The sequence below is a fragment of the Athalia rosae genome, chromosome 1 (assembly GCF_917208135.1).
Source record: "Athalia rosae chromosome 1, iyAthRosa1.1, whole genome shotgun sequence".
Lineage (NCBI taxonomy): Eukaryota > Metazoa > Arthropoda > Insecta > Hymenoptera > Athaliidae > Athalia > Athalia rosae.
Genome location: NC_064026.1, coordinates 25118788 through 25133788, shown reverse-complemented (window position 1 = coordinate 25133788; position 15001 = coordinate 25118788). Strand labels below are relative to the sequence as shown.

General features: G+C 40.4%; 5 protein-coding genes across 6 annotated transcripts; all 5 read left to right on the top strand.

Moving 5' to 3' along the window:
* Window positions 1-1389: 1389 nt before the first annotated feature.
* Window positions 1390-2745, top strand: LOC105690891 (keratin, type II cytoskeletal 1-like). Of its 2 annotated transcripts, none has more exons than XM_048649683.1 (4): window positions 1390-1542; window positions 1686-1863; window positions 1959-2248; window positions 2345-2745. In XM_048649683.1, exons 1-4 carry the CDS (start codon window positions 1531-1533, stop codon window positions 2534-2536), a joined length of 672 nt encoding a protein of 223 aa, XP_048505640.1. In that variant the 5' UTR covers window positions 1390-1530; the 3' UTR covers window positions 2537-2745. The 2 variants fall into 2 exon arrangements, with proteins under 2 accessions (XP_048505640.1, XP_048505633.1); XM_048649676.1 differs by having other exon boundaries at window positions 1956-2248.
* Window positions 2746-5915: 3170 nt separating this feature from the next.
* Window positions 5916-7287, top strand: LOC125499699 (MAGE-like protein 2). Its single transcript, XM_048648755.1, has 4 exons — window positions 5916-6066; window positions 6167-6293; window positions 6396-6565; window positions 6714-7287. The coding sequence occupies exons 1-4, from the start codon at window positions 6055-6057 to the stop codon at window positions 6861-6863; spliced, it is 459 nt and encodes a 152-aa protein (XP_048504712.1). The 5' UTR covers window positions 5916-6054; the 3' UTR covers window positions 6864-7287.
* Window positions 7288-8340: 1053 nt separating this feature from the next.
* Window positions 8341-9314, top strand: LOC125499733 (mantle protein-like). The gene is made up of 3 exons (XM_048648970.1): window positions 8341-8497; window positions 8577-8876; window positions 8978-9314. The coding sequence occupies exons 1-3, from the start codon at window positions 8357-8359 to the stop codon at window positions 9122-9124; spliced, it is 588 nt and encodes a 195-aa protein (XP_048504927.1). The 5' UTR covers window positions 8341-8356; the 3' UTR covers window positions 9125-9314.
* A 416-nt stretch (window positions 9315-9730) lies between these two features.
* On the top strand, window positions 9731-11147 carry LOC125502259 (cytadherence high molecular weight protein 3-like). The gene is made up of 2 exons (XM_048660365.1): window positions 9731-9801; window positions 9891-11147. The coding sequence occupies exons 1-2, from the start codon at window positions 9787-9789 to the stop codon at window positions 11049-11051; spliced, it is 1176 nt and encodes a 391-aa protein (XP_048516322.1). The 5' UTR covers window positions 9731-9786; the 3' UTR covers window positions 11052-11147.
* Window positions 11148-12037: 890 nt separating this feature from the next.
* Window positions 12038-14830, top strand: LOC125502287. Its single transcript, XM_048660446.1, has 4 exons — window positions 12038-12127; window positions 12662-12908; window positions 14485-14577; window positions 14689-14830. The coding sequence occupies exons 1-4, from the start codon at window positions 12116-12118 to the stop codon at window positions 14793-14795; spliced, it is 459 nt and encodes a 152-aa protein (XP_048516403.1). The 5' UTR covers window positions 12038-12115; the 3' UTR covers window positions 14796-14830.
* The last annotated feature ends 171 nt before the right edge of the window (window positions 14831-15001 follow it).

Sequence of the window (15001 nt, the reverse complement as noted above, 5' to 3'; positions counted from 1 at the left end):
ATTTATTTGATTTTGTTTTCTTTCTAAGATTTCGAAAAAGTGGCCGACGGAAGACCGATGAAAGTGAATAGCTCGTGTTGGTTATTGAGTGGGTTTATTGGACGAGTTAAAATGGTAGCGAGCGACGCATTCGTGTGCAAAAAAGTAGAAAAAAAAAAAAAAAGGAAGTGAAAGAGTTCTTAATGGACGTAAGGCAGTAAATTATATGTGTGCCTCGGTATTTAGCAGTGACTTAGAACCGCTATTATCGAGACCCAAGATCTATTTAGTAGCGACAGGGGCTGTTGATATCAATTATAATTAACAAATTGCAAGGAGAATGGTAAATCATGCGAGTGAAATGTTCCAGCACCGACGATTCTCCTCGGTAAAAATATGTAAATTGGCCTCATATTTCCGAATGCAAAAAATATCAAAACTCCGAAATTCAGAAATGTATTTCGTTTTTTTTTTATATATATATATATTCTTCATAGATGCGAATTATTCAGTTAAACCCGTGAAAAAATTAAATCACATATCTATATACTTTCAAAAATTGACCCACGCGCAATGTGAGCCGCGGCTCCATCAAAAACAAGATAAAAATGTGAATAGGTAAAATAAGAAAAATTGGTACACGTATCACGAAGTCTTCGACCGCACGAAAGTCCTTCTTTTTATCATTTTACTTCGTTTTTTTTTTTTTTTTTTGTTCTCGTAATGGTTGGTTACAGAGATCATCGAATCAGGTGACATCCGAGTGAAAGAACAGTTACATTTTGACGAAAAAACCATCTGAACTCAAAAAAAAAAAAATAAAATAATTAATCGGGACAAAAAACCTTGATCTACTTTCCTTGTATCTATAACGACGCGAAAAAAATAATACCCAAAGAGATAAAAAAAAAAAAAATACTCAGCCCAGGAGAAAGAAGAACTAAACCGCATAATTATTCTGCACCAATGAGACCCAATGAAATGAATCCCTCTGTTCTTCGGTTGACCTATCGGAAATTTATAAAGTATCGTGCCAGTAGCCACGTAATTGTTCGTTACGTATGACAATGTAATTGGGCGTGAATACCACGTACAGGGGCTATAGGTACGTCGTAACAAAACTGGTGGACTCGCTTTAATTTGCGGAGACCCAAAATCCCCTGATTCTATTAGTCGGATGGAGTCAGTAAACTTGCGAGCGGTTTATAGCCAATGAAAGGCGGAAGTTTAGCGTCGGAACTAACAATTACGTAAGGCGCGAACTGCAACCATATACTCTGCTATTACAGTTTTGTACCGTAACGTGTGGTATATGAGTACACGGGTCTGTAATGTAAGTATACGTACAAGTGTTGGAGACTTAGTTCTGATAATGAACGAAAGAACACGACGATCGAGTGAAGGTGTATACGTTTTTAACGGGGTAGTGGGACAAACAACTACAAGGTATATAAGTCACCTAGGGAGAGATTTGCAGCTTAAGTTGACTGAAACTTCTCTCAATCTTCAAAGGGGTCTGCCAAGGCGCCTCTTGCCCAAAAAACTTTAACCATGAACAGAATAGTACGTAAAAACGTCCAATCGAACCACAGGACGTTTCAAATATTTATCAAAAGTGTTTATCAGTGGGAGTGCTTGTCGTTAATTGAAAAAATAAAGGGAACATTATTTTTCTCGTTCAGAATGATGATGAATATATTTTGAAGGTGCTGATATTTCTCGGAGTTACCGGCTGGTGTCACGGGTCAGGGTGGGACCTCGGAGGTCACGGTGGTCTGAGCCTAGGGGAAATATCCGTCGGAGGTCACGGGCACGATCAATTGCCAGCCATATCCCTCGACGCTTCCAGCGTTGCGGGTCACGCCGGGTGGTCGGATTTCGGAGGTGTGTGTTTTCGACGTGATTATCAATTTACCGTAATCATTTTATCGGTACAGCTAATCGCCACGAATCACGAGTACAACGATCGTTTTCAGCAGGACACGGGGGATTATCGTTGGGAGGAAGCGCAGGTCACGGAATCGAGTTGACCGGTGTTTCCATAGGACACGGCGGCGGAGGTTGGGATTCAGGATTCAGTTTGGGGGATGGAGGTCACGGGGGTCACGGGGGTCACGGGGGCCACGGCGTGAACGTGATTCCGGTGGTAAAAGAAGTTGGTTACCCGGTGGTCAAACCGGTTGAGGTAAAAATACCCCATCCCGTAATACAAACTGTACCGCAACCCTATCCGGTGGCTGTACCTGTGGCTCAGCCCGTACCGTACGAGGTGAGTTTTGTCGGCCTGTTCGTCGTTTCTTTTTTCGCAAAATTGTCTCCTGGTTTCAACGGCGATTGAATTATTGTTAAAATTTTCGCCCTGCAGGTGGTGAAAAATGTTGTTACGAAGGTCGAAAAGAAGGTGCCAACACCCGTAGAAAAGATTATACCGGTCAAGATTGAAAAACCCGTACCCTACAAGGTCTACAAGCACATCCCAGTGCCGGTTATTAAAAGATACCCCATTAGAATACCCGTTTATAAAACCATCGTACACAGCAGCAAGGGTCATCATTGAATTGACAGATAATGATCGATTGATTATGTAAAATGAACTCCTCGACTACACGGATTATTATTAACTGCGTGTGTAAATCAACCGAAATCACGCACTTTTCTGTTTCATGATGTATGTTTAAAGTTAATTAGGTATAATATTTTTAAGCTGTATATTTATTGTTCTGTTTGAAACTGTATACATTAAATATATTTTCACGTTACAAAGTTCACCGATTCAAAAATCTTTCCCCCATCCTTAGAATTTCGGATAAAATTGATGAAAATTATTGAAAAAAAAATGTGAAATGAAAAAAGTTAAAATGAATTCGTCAAGGTTCGAGGTGTGTACAACGGCACCGTATGTTACCCGAGATGAAAGTCCAAAGAAAGGCAGGAGATTTCTTATAATTCACGCAACACATTCTAAACGAATTACTTTTCACCATCTCTATTTCTATCTGTAAAAATTTACGATAGGTGCAGTAAAATGTCAGTGAAGTTCACTGACTTTATACAAGAAGAAAAAAAAAAATGACCAATTCCATCGGTCGTCTATTTGATTATTCAGATTCATCTATGGATGGTTTTTTTTTTTTTTCGTTCTTGGGTCTGGAAGAGAGCTTTGATTTCGCTCAAAAATATTTTTTCCCAAATTAGCATTGAGATTTATTCACATCCATACGTTGATTCCATTTCGTTTTTATGAGACAAAAAATCGAGGTAAATCGACGGAGACGCGTTTTTTGAAAATAAAAATTATAACAATAATAAAAAAATGACGCGTTTCACCACTAAAGAAAGAAAGTCCGATGCACCTTTGGGGTGAGACATCCGACGTCGTCGAGATAAATTATAGAGAAACGAGTCATTCGAGGATAACAGAGCGTGACCGATCATATGTCACAGTTTGATCCAGTAATTCTCTTCCTTGGATTATTATAGCTTCAACTTCACCTACGAGACATCCGTTCCAAAGATCGGATGTCTCGTAGGTGCAAACCCGTGTTCGCATTTTCATTCACTCTTACTTTCGTGATTCGCAGAAATGAACATAGAAGAAAAAAAAGAAACAAACTCGAACGGTTAGTACAAAAAATCCTCGACGTTTCGTTATTACACGGATGTTAAAAGCGCACGTTTGTTCGACACGAACGGTGGTTCACGTCGAAGGCGAGAGAAAGAGGGGGAAGAACGAAGGACTCAAATCGAATCATTTTACGCTTCTATCGCGCGGAGGCACGCTTGAGCCGCCTTCCTCATTAAAATACCCTAAGGCTTCGTTTAAATTAATTAGAATCGCCCTCCGCAGCTAACGTAATCGTTGAAATCGCAAACATGTCGCACATATCAGCGTAACAAATAAAACCGGAAGACAGCCAAGCCGTGTTGCATCGGTGGCGCATACCGATCTAATGGTACACGCGTATTTGAAAATGCTTATAGATGCACCGCAGTGATCTTATGCGGTATACACTCGACAAATCGTTGAACGTTTTTTTCCCCCGGTTGGCGTAACTACTATTCCATCAGGTTTTAGAAATTGTAACAATTAGCCACACCAGCCAATTGCCTCTTACAATTTATAGTTAGATGTATGTACATACGCGTATGTACCCGATGTCCAATTTCTTTGTGACTCGTGCGAGAAGAGCTACTTCTGTGAGTCGACTCTTGTGTGAAAAGTGAAAATGCAACACCGCTCGCGTGGTAAAATAATCGAATGCATAATCTCACGTTCCATCTTTGATAAAAATTGGGTTGATCATCGGACGTGTTACACGTATAGCGTTTAGTGTTCACACCGCGTTTTGTGGTCTGGAAATAAAGAGATTGTACATCCTACATCGAAGCGGACGACGAGCGTTCTAATTTTTTCAAGTAACTGACCTCCTATCAAAATTTCAGGATAAATCGGGACGGTCTAGGGTGAAATAAGGATGGGATAAGGTCCGGATAACGTGCAAAGGTCCATCGTTTCGCAATCGGCTTGTGCGTCGCGTTGCTTAAAATCTTGGCAAAGTTTCACCGAAAGTTGGAATGAAATTGTGGAAGGTTGGTATCTCGTACGGTACAATTGGGTACAATGAACTCCGCATGCGGATAATAGCTTAGGTATCTTGTTACCTGCACGCTACGCGTAGAAAACAGACTGCCATCAGACATAATACAACTGTAAAAGCCTTGACAAACCGACAAACGTTCGACGTTAACGAACCATCTCAATGTCGAGTTGATGATACGCATGCGATTCTCATGGCTGTGTGATTTCACATCGAATTCATCGTTAAAAGGAAAAAGACTCAGTTACAGTAACCATCGGATGGAAAAAAAAAAAAAAAATAAAAAAAATAAACAGTTTAAATAAAAGTATACATTTTTTAATTTGAGATCAAAGAGAAAATTGACGATATTTTTATCGCTGCAATTAATTTGAATAATCTGCAGCTTTGTAAACTACACGCGAATCACACGCGTTTTTGAACCACATGGATTTATTTATTTTTTTTTTTTTTTCGTGTATTTTTATTTCTCTTGCAACACTTCGTGTCCCACCGCATAATAGTTTTGCGTGAGAGCGCTGTTACGCACGTTGAAAAATGATATCTCGATCGCGAGATACTTCCCGTCTTTTGGGAGTTCATTTTATATGAGCTTTTTATCTTTTTCGTGAGCGGCATTAATAAAATAGCGATGCAGATGCGAAACAATTGAATTTGAGCGAACGATCACGAGGATCAGTTGAACGTAGTGGCGTGGTTCGTCGATGCATTGTTACGACTTCGAAACGATCGAACGAATCGCTTCCGGTTTCGACGTTATATACGTAGGTATACCCAAGGCGGATTTCTTTGGAGCAAAGCGACAGGAGAGCGAAATGCTTCTATAGCTGTGTTACGCGAGTTTCTTGCATTTTTCACAACCGATCACCTGTCCCTGCAAACTTTTATAATTATTTGGTTTTTATCGACGTGTGAAAGGAAACGGGAGAAATGGGAAATTTTAAAAGTGCAAACAAGCTATACGAAGAGTTCGTCAATAAATTTTTACCACACTCGCGCAGATAAAATAAAATCATTGCAGAGTGTAACGTTTGTTACGATTCACGATTAATTTATTTTATTTTATTTTTTCTATTATGGAGAAGGTCGATTAATTGAATTCGATAAAACGAACGAGTCAACTTGAATAGATTCTTCGGTACACCCGATAACTTGATAACACTACGTAAAAGTAGCTAGTTCAACGTCCACACACAATGGAAGTGGGTATACCTTTCATATCGGAAGATTTATCGTACCTGGTTATCCACTTTTGATACGCTAAAGTCTTCGGGTATACATCTGGGAGTGTGTATAGAGACCATTCCCCAAGTTACGTGTTTGAGAACGGAAGAGGAGTGTGTATAGATATAGGAGGTGTAGCCTTTTCAGTGAAAGGTGGTGGATTCGATCCAACTATATAAGCTGAAACTTAGCCCCCTGACAACATTCAACGCTTGAATCCTTGCATCAGCAACATCCCTCATACGTTATAAAAATGAATAAAATTGTAAGGACGCGTCTCATCATGAGGCGGCGGAATTATCGATTGATTATTGATCTCCGATCACACCATGACACCGATAGCTCAATATACGATATAATTACAGATATTCGCTCTGGGTCTCGTGGCCCTTGCCGCCGTGGCCAGCGCCAGTGGATACGAGGAAGATCACGGCAAATCAACGTACGAGGAAAAGACCAAAACCGTTCAAATTCCCATTTACAAAAAATACGGTGAGTACGTCTGCAAAAATCCATCGATTCACTCACGACAATTATTCACGATTCGTTGAACGGGGTGACAAAAGAAAAAATATGGTATTATTCTCGTTTCAGCCATACCGATTCCTCACCCTGTACCAGTACAAGTGCCCCAGGAAATCAAAATCCCGATTCCCCAACCTTACCACGTTCAGGTTCAGATTCCTCAGCCCTATCCGGTCGAGGTCATCAAGCACGTTGAAATCCCCGTGGAGAAACCCGAGCCATACACCGTAGAAAAACACGTGAGTGAATAATTTTTTCCATCAGGATGTACATACGTACTTCTAACAACTGGCATTGAAATTTACCCGAAGCGAGCGATCGGATATCGAAAACTTACTTTTGGCAACGTCGCATCAATTTTAACGCCGTTGATAAACTCTTTCGCAGGTTCCATTCGTCATTGAGAAGCCGTACCCGGTTTACGTAGAGAAGAAATTCCCCGTTCCGATCGCCAAGCCGTACCCGGTCCACGTGCCAGTTTACAAACACGTATTCCACCACACTTCGTCCGGAGGACACGGTAAGGGTTGGCACTAAATATTCGTCGCCGTACCAACGAACAGCCGAGGAAATCCTTTTCCCAAAAACCAACGCTACCTACCGCCGTCGACTCGATGCGCCAAATTGCATATTTGAGTCCCCCGAAATCCCATCCAAAGAGGAACAATCTGAATGTTAATAAGGATTGATATAATACCGAGAAGAATTTATCGGCGTTGGAGAAACTGGCAGGCAACGGCCACATTACCCAGCCAATGGATTTATTATGTTTAACTATACATATATACTATGATCTGTAAATAGGACGAGTTTTGTTTGCATTTTTTTTTATACGATTATTATTACTGTTGTTATTGTTGACTATTTTCTTATCAGCCGTTTGTGCGAGTATATAACGAATATTGTATCACGCACAAATGATCTCTAATTAAAAAACAAAAATAAATAATGATAAAAAGAATTTTATTTGTCTGATGTATTATTTCACGTGCTGTCTCCAAAACCTCGTACCGAGAAAATTGGAATATTGGAGGGAATATTGGTATCAAGGTTCGTTTTTTGACACGCATATTTCCATCGGATAATTTTGGGTGATTCATAGCAAATCTTCACTGGTATATATTCAGGAACTGAATCCTTAAGTCTTACGGTCGAACTAGATTTCGATTTACCGTAACGAGTTCGAAGACGTGGGTACGGTGAATTGGTATATATATACCTGTGTATTATATATGTACGTACGTACGTACCTACCTACCTATCTACCAACCACCCCGGTAGCGTGCAGAACTACTTTTACTTGAAACGCACTTTCACTCCAGCTTCTTTACTCTGATCTAAGAATCATGGTTGATTTTGGAAGGGATCTTCGATCGAAAGGAACGTTCGCCGTCGGAGTGGTGGAACACTTGGTTACACTTACATTTACTTAGTTTACATTAATTATTCGCCGGCAACTGGATTAGATCCTTTTTTGGCGATAAATTTTATTGGTCGTTTGGCCGACTTGTCGAAGTCCACCGACACCGCACGGAATCGCTAATGATATCAATCAACGATTATTATTCCTAAACTGTTACTCTTTAACACCTCATTTGACCCTGTAACGATTGCATAATATGCGCTAAATGCACGGGGACAAACTAAAGTCGGCTCAAAACCGAACAAATATGTTCCCCAATTAATTTTAATCATTCGTAATCGTCTTGGCACACGACGGCGAGAAATATCGCGAATTTCTTTAAATTAGATTAAATGAGGGTCAATGGCACTATTGTACTGTTATTACAAAATGCCATCAATTGGTCAGGCTACTTTGGACTTTGTTGTCGAACAGCCGAATCTTTGAAATGATAATAACGATCGACGGTGAAAAGAATAACGCACGTTACACGCGTGCATTGTAAGTGTGATATACTCACACCGGCAATTTCCGCACGTAGTTTTGTCCTATCCCCTGCAAGTTATCGGATCGGAATATAACAACAACAGCAATCTGAGAGAAGGGAGAAAGTCCGGACGGTATATAAATGATGGCCGTGACTTTGAAAGCGTTAAAGCATCGCAGACTCAAGAATAGTGCGAAGGTACATCGAATATATCGCATAAATTTGAAAAAAAAAAAAAATCACCTCGCGCCTGATCTGCATATCAGGACCATGAAGATTTTCGTAAGATCCCGAACTTTTATTTTTCGCAAGAATACGCCGCGAGAATTCGTAATCCGATATCGTTCGTTTTCATTCTCAGATATTCGCTGCCTTTTTCGCGGTGGCTTCGGCCGGCTATTACGGCGGAGACGAACACGGACACGGACACGGGGGTACGACCTACCACGAAACATCGAAACCCGTGGAGGTGCCGATTTACAAAAAATACGCCATCCCGATACCACATCCGGTTCCGGTTGCCGTTCCTCAACAAATCAAAGTGCCCATCCCACAGCCCTATCAAGTACAAGTTCCCGTTCCCCACCCCGTTCCGGTCGAGGTCGTCAAGCACGTTGAAATCCCCGTTGAAAAACCCGAGCCCTATATCGTGGAAAAGAAGGTACGACGCGTAAGAAAATAATTGCAGCGATATATGGAGGGTGGCGATGTTGCCGTATCGATCGGCCAAATTGACGAATTTCTTCTTTTTGTCATTCGCAGGTTCCGTACGTGGTCGAAAGACCTTATCCCGTTACGGTGGAAAAACACTTCCCGGTGCCGATCCCGAAACCGTACGCGGTGCACGTTCCGGTCTACAAACACGTCTTCCATCACCAGAGTAAAGGACACGGAGGCTGGAAGCACTGATTTTTTTATTTTGAGATCAGAATTCAACGATCGATGCTAATTGCCAAAAATATCTATCGTGGTGTTTCCGATCCTCGCATTATTAATGTACATGTATAAGGCCGATATCCTTGTAAATAGTTTTTGTTGCCGCTTTGTTATTTTTGTTATATCATCCATGTCGAATCTATAATAAATCATTTTTCTACAACACGCTTTTGTTACTTGCGAATGTTTTTTGTTTTTCTCTTCCCAACAGTTTGAAATTAAAGAAATCTCTGCCAAATTAACAGCTGGTATAGTATTTTGAGGGAGATTTTCGTTTCTTTATTATGTTCTAATTGTGACAGGTGACGGCAGTTGAAATAATTCCCGACGTTCAAAATGTGAAACTGATGTGAAATTTATATGGGCTTGACCGGTATACAAATAGCGTTCAGGAAATACTTGCGACGAGATCTAACTGCGCGTATAGCATGTGCATTGCGTCAGAAGCTGGGGGCAACTTTTTGCTCTGGATAAGGGAATTCCATGAGATTTCATTCGACTGGTACCACGCCTGCGAACTGACACAGAAGTTTATAAAACAACGAGACGCGTATCTCTTACACCTAGTCTCGCTTTTCATCTATCTTCAAAAACATCGTATTAACTTTTGATTTCGACGCGTTCCAATCGCAGTCATGCTCAGGCTACTGGTAAGCTACGCGATGTTAAATTTAATCGAGCAAAGTTACGAAAATTTATCGCGTAAAGCTTCTTTTTCTTTTAACTCTGCACCTTTCAGATAATGTGCTCAATTCTGGGGCTCTTCGGGGTTCTCTTCGAGGCGTTCGGCGCTGGCGCCGAACCGATGGATTTACCGATGGCGAATATGAAGCCCATGAACGCGGAAAAAACGGAAACAAATATGGCTCCGAAATCGAAACGCCACTACGATCATTCTGGATCACCTTGTCCGTTGTCTTACGAACACACCCCGGGTCTTTCCGCCTACTCCGCAGCTTCGGTTCACCAAAAACCGTTCGTCGTTGCTAATTATCAGAAACCAATGGTGCCGAAAATGATCTACCAAACGATTCAGAGACCCGCGATCCACCCCGCCACTTTCGCCCAGCCGATGGTCAAACACCAAGTTCAGTACGTTCAGCAACCAAATTACGTACATACCGTCAAGGAACATCCGATTTCGTACGTTAAACCTGCCGCACCAACGATATCGTACGAAAATCTCCATAAATTGGTTACAAGTTACATCAAACCGGTACACGAAAATCATCAGGTGCAAATGATGAGTCCACAAGTCAAAGAAATTCCGTGCGATCCTCCCGTGTCTGTGGTAATTCAGAAGCCTATGCCCAAACCTGCCCCAATGATATGGAACGAGCAATCTTACTACCCGAAACAATTGATCCCGATTTCTTACCATCGGAAACCCATGAGCATTCCTAAGCCGATTTTCGTACCATCTGGTTATCAACATCAGTCGACGGACGTTCTTTACCATAAGCCGTCTCCGATTGCCAAGATTCCCGTGGTTACGCCGAAACCAGAACCTTGCGACGAACCTGTTCAGAAAAAAATATCTTACGTAAAAGTACCCCAATCGATTCCCCAAGCCGTTCACGTACCCGCGTTTCAATACGCCCCCAAATATCACGAACCGATGTTCGAGATCGTTGCGCCAAAGATACAACCCCAAATAATTCACGTGGCTCCTAAAATTCACCAGCCAGTCGTGGTGCAACAGCCGATGGTCCAATACGCTGAAAAAGCTCATTCGGAAAACTCCGTGGTTCAGTACGCGCCACTACAACCGATCGTTTATGGGCCTCCGAGTAACGGAGAACATTACGCTGCTCCGCCGACTATGGCGTCACACGTTGACCATCAAGGGCATTACCAGTCGCCGATTATACGTGCAAAACAACAACCTTGCGACAAATAAAATCCCTTGCATAACATTTTTTCTTCAACCATTAACACGTTTTTCATTATTTTTAATTTAAAAGAAAAAAAAAAAAAAAGAAACAGACGTCTGTATAATTGAAAAATAAATTGATCGTGGATGAGTTGTTTCTGACGAGGGTGACTAATAAATTTGCATTTTCTCTTTTTTCGTTTCCAAGTATACGTCGAATTTTGTAGCATACCTTATACACTATTATCGTGTATCGCACATTCGTACCCCATCCCCAATTGGATAGTTAAAACACCGAAGTAGGTCAAGACTTATATCCCATAACAAGATCTCACGCGTGATAGTATAATATTGCGTAAAATGGTCGTAGGTAATATCAGATTGTGGAGCAAAGTGTATTTACTGTACGATATGTACTCGGAGAAAACTTTCTCAAGACTTGCTGAATTTATTCCATTTGAATTCCCTTGGAAATCTTACGAAAGTTTATTTAATTGTTCCGGAGAATTTAATTTAAATTATAATGACACATCGGTGTAATAATGCGGCAAGGTTTATGTCACGCTACGGCGGTCGAAGTATTCGATTCTTTATTTTCACGCTCGATCAAAAATCCATCTCTTCGTTCGAAGGAGTCTGACAATTCCAAAATGGCCGCTTTCGTTCCTTTTCTTCGTGGAGTTGAATTCGAAAAATAAAACTGATATAACTGTATACCTACGTACTTCGAAGCATCGTCTTGGTACGTAAATTATTTTCGCGTCGCCAGACTGTATTTACATGGAGGATTCGCAAGGTGTTTGCAAGGATTCTAGACTAATTGTGGGTTATTCCGAACTCTGAGTAAAGATTGTGCAATGCCCATTTAATGGGTCGCTTCCCATAGAGGTGCTAATAAAGTAGCAACCACATGACGCAAATGATAATACCATGCTCCGTGCAGTTCCCATGGTATGTATATATGTATACATTATGAAATTGACTTTTATACACAGCCGAGAAACTATATAAGACAAGATGTTTGGGGAGTATTTTGTTCATTTAGAATACAAACGTAACGCGCATCGCACAAGGAATTAACCAGCGTCGACATGAAGTTTTTAGTGAGTGAATTTCCTTGGGAATGTATATATATATGTATATAAAAAATGATCAACTCATCGGTAAATCTATAGTGCGACGAATTACGATTGTTATATCTGTATCGCAGGTGGTGAATTATATAGATAAATTCTATTGCATTTTTTGAACTGCGAAATAAGGGTGCAGTTTAGACGCACGATCGATTATCATGTATATGATGATTATAACATTTTATATTTAGAAGAGTCAATTTCTAAGAAAGAAATCATTTGATCTCCTAATTTGTTCAAATAAATCGAGATTCGCAATTTACGAGGATTTAGTATGTACGTACGTACATGTTATACGCCGCAATATTTTATCTAACGACGTGTTAAATTGCGTTTCGCTTAAAGAAAATATAACAATATACTTTCGCGCGCGCTATAATTATCTTAATTATATTATAAAGTAACTTTTCTTGGGCAAATAAAACACGTCTACTAATACACGCCAATATATTTCTATGCTCATATAATACAAAATATAATACGTCTACACTGGTTACCTTTCAGTTGTGTGCGGCGACGATGACGCTCCTTGGATTAACCGGCGCCGGTAGAATTCCTCGTAGTTTTGATGCACTTCAAGTGCATAATACGCATAACAATTTTCCAAACTTACACACTGTTCATCACGGTCACGGTGCTACGAGCTACCAAAATGTGGACATTGAAAATCACGGAGATGTTCAAATCCCGACTAAGTTTCGCGCCGAACAGCAACAGTATTATGGTTATCCCAAACACGACGACAATCACGGTAAGAAGTAATCGATATGTCATAATCTGTTGACAGGCAATAAATAGTGTATTGGGGGTACAGACTCTAGACGGAGTATAATAGCATGTAGATAACGCTATAAGCATTCCTGATATTTTGGTTATATTGAAGACTCTTTGAATGGTACCTAATTTGCAACTATATACTCACAGGGGAAGGCGGGGCAAAGCTGGGTGCGCGCGACAAAATGGAGTACCCCAAAAATTTTGTAAAATGTCGTTTTAAAAATGGTCGAAACGGACATCAAACATCATTCTGAATTTTTTATTTTCTCTTTTCTCATAGTTTCCCCAAGTGCTCCGTTTCGCCCCGCCTTCCCCTACATGTATTAGAGTGCTTTTTCGCGACTATTTTTTTTTCAGTGCCCACCTGAAATTTGGTTCAATACATAGCAAAAGAAACTCCCTGCAAGTTTCAGCCCTTGATATTAAGTTTAAGTACTTTCCCGGAGGGTAGAAAGATTTTCCATTTGAAATACACGTAAATTAAATTGGTTTTTTTGTTCAAAATCCTATAACTCTGCGGCATTTTAGGGTACCATATTGGTTTTGGTCTCAATTCACGCAGAATTGAACGATGTTTGAAAGTGTTTGGGGCGGCGGAAGTGCAACTTATGGTGAGTTAGTACGGGCTATTAAAGTAGGTTTTTACTCAAAATCCTCGTTTTTACGCTGTTATATCTCCGAAATGGTTCACTCTACTGAAAGAATGTATTGAACAATTTCGTTAGAAATTTGATTGCCTACAAAAAAGGTCCATACCAAAACCAATATGGTACCATAAAATACCGCAGTTATAGGATTTTGAACAAAAAAACTAATTTAATTTACGTGTTTTTCAAATGGAAAATTTTTCCACCCTCCGGGGAAGTACTTAAACTTAATATTAAGGGCTGAAACTTGCAGGGAGTTCTCTTTGCGATGTATCACTAAAACATTCGATATGATTAAAATATTAATAGTATCAAATTTCAGGTGGAGGCTGAAAAAAATAGTCGCAAAAAAGCGCTCCAATATGTATATATGTACGTATACAGAGCGGACAACGTGAAATTGCGCACCCCATTTGCACATGCGCGACCGTCGGCATTTGTTTCGCAGAATGTCCAACAACACTCCGCTTTCAGATTTAGCTGTCAAATACAAGGACCTAACCTGAACTTTTCGATGAGTGTATTTCTGTCGACATTTAATTAATCTCTCATTCAATTGATCAATTTTATTTGATGCTATGCCACCCTACTTATCTGTGTGTGGTTTTGTGTCGCATTATTCACCTGACACAACATACCTCAGTCATATTTAAATACGGCGATCTCAGCTGTATTGGTGATCGACAATTTGACAGCTACAGCTGAAATCTGAGGCTGTTGGTACAACACGCTAGCAGCTGATGAATTCGGCTGTCGTTTTGATTCACGCTTGCGCACAAAATCTGGGTGCGCAATTTCACGTTGTCCGCTCTGTATACAGAAGTATGTATATGAACCGTTTCAGAAAATTTTGTATTGAATATCTTAGCGGACCAATAAATTAAATATTTTTGCTGTCTCTAGAGCTGTACGAGGTATCTGCAATAACAACAGTTCCCAGATTTCCCAGCACCAATGGGATCCCTAATCACTATTACCAGCTATCCGACGACAGTGGTAAATAAAATTTACTCTTAAGGATGCAGTGATCGTATAGATTTTCGAAGAAAATTCAACAAAATTTCTGTACCTCAAGATGTTTTTAATAACTCCGCGTAATTTTTCCAGACCTGTACGATTCAAATAACATCGATCACATCGAAATCAACAATATTGCAGAACAATCTGCCTACTATGACAATTACGATCACGAATACGACTTTGGATATCAATAAATATAGTTGTAGAAAATCCCACTTCCAAAATCTGCCTGTATCTGCCGGAAACCCGTATCGTTAGGGACCGAGCACGGTTTCCTTCCATTTTACAGAAGTGTCCCATGTACACATACTATAAAAGTGATCAGTGCTGCCCATAGCATAGATCAGGTCCGTGCGGTATGTTGAAAAACAGAGTCAATATTCTCGCCTGATGTTTTGAT

Excerpts from the sequence above, each read along its gene's own strand:
- LOC105690891 (XM_048649676.1), top strand. Across the intron at positions 1,864-1,955 it reads CGGGTGGTCGGATTTCGGAG|CAGGACACGGGGGATTATCG; the intron begins GTGTGTGTTTTC and ends GATCGTTTTCAG. Across the intron at positions 2,249-2,344 it reads CTCAGCCCGTACCGTACGAG|GTGGTGAAAAATGTTGTTAC; the intron begins GTGAGTTTTGTC and ends TTCGCCCTGCAG.
- LOC125499699 (XM_048648755.1), top strand. Across the intron at positions 6,294-6,395 it reads TCCCATTTACAAAAAATACG|CCATACCGATTCCTCACCCT; the intron begins GTGAGTACGTCT and ends TTCTCGTTTCAG. Across the intron at positions 6,566-6,713 it reads CATACACCGTAGAAAAACAC|GTTCCATTCGTCATTGAGAA; the intron begins GTGAGTGAATAA and ends ACTCTTTCGCAG.
- LOC125499733 (XM_048648970.1), top strand. The coding sequence starts at position 8,357 with ATGATGGCCGTGACTTTGAAAGCGTTAAAGCATCGCAGACTCAAGAAT. Across the intron at positions 8,498-8,576 it reads TCAGGACCATGAAGATTTTC|ATATTCGCTGCCTTTTTCGC; the intron begins GTAAGATCCCGA and ends TTTCATTCTCAG. Across the intron at positions 8,877-8,977 it reads CCTATATCGTGGAAAAGAAG|GTTCCGTACGTGGTCGAAAG; the intron begins GTACGACGCGTA and ends TGTCATTCGCAG.
- LOC125502287 (XM_048660446.1), top strand. Across the intron at positions 12,909-14,484 it reads CAAACACGACGACAATCACG|AGCTGTACGAGGTATCTGCA; the intron begins GTAAGAAGTAAT and ends TGCTGTCTCTAG. Across the intron at positions 14,578-14,688 it reads CCAGCTATCCGACGACAGTG|ACCTGTACGATTCAAATAAC; the intron begins GTAAATAAAATT and ends TAATTTTTCCAG.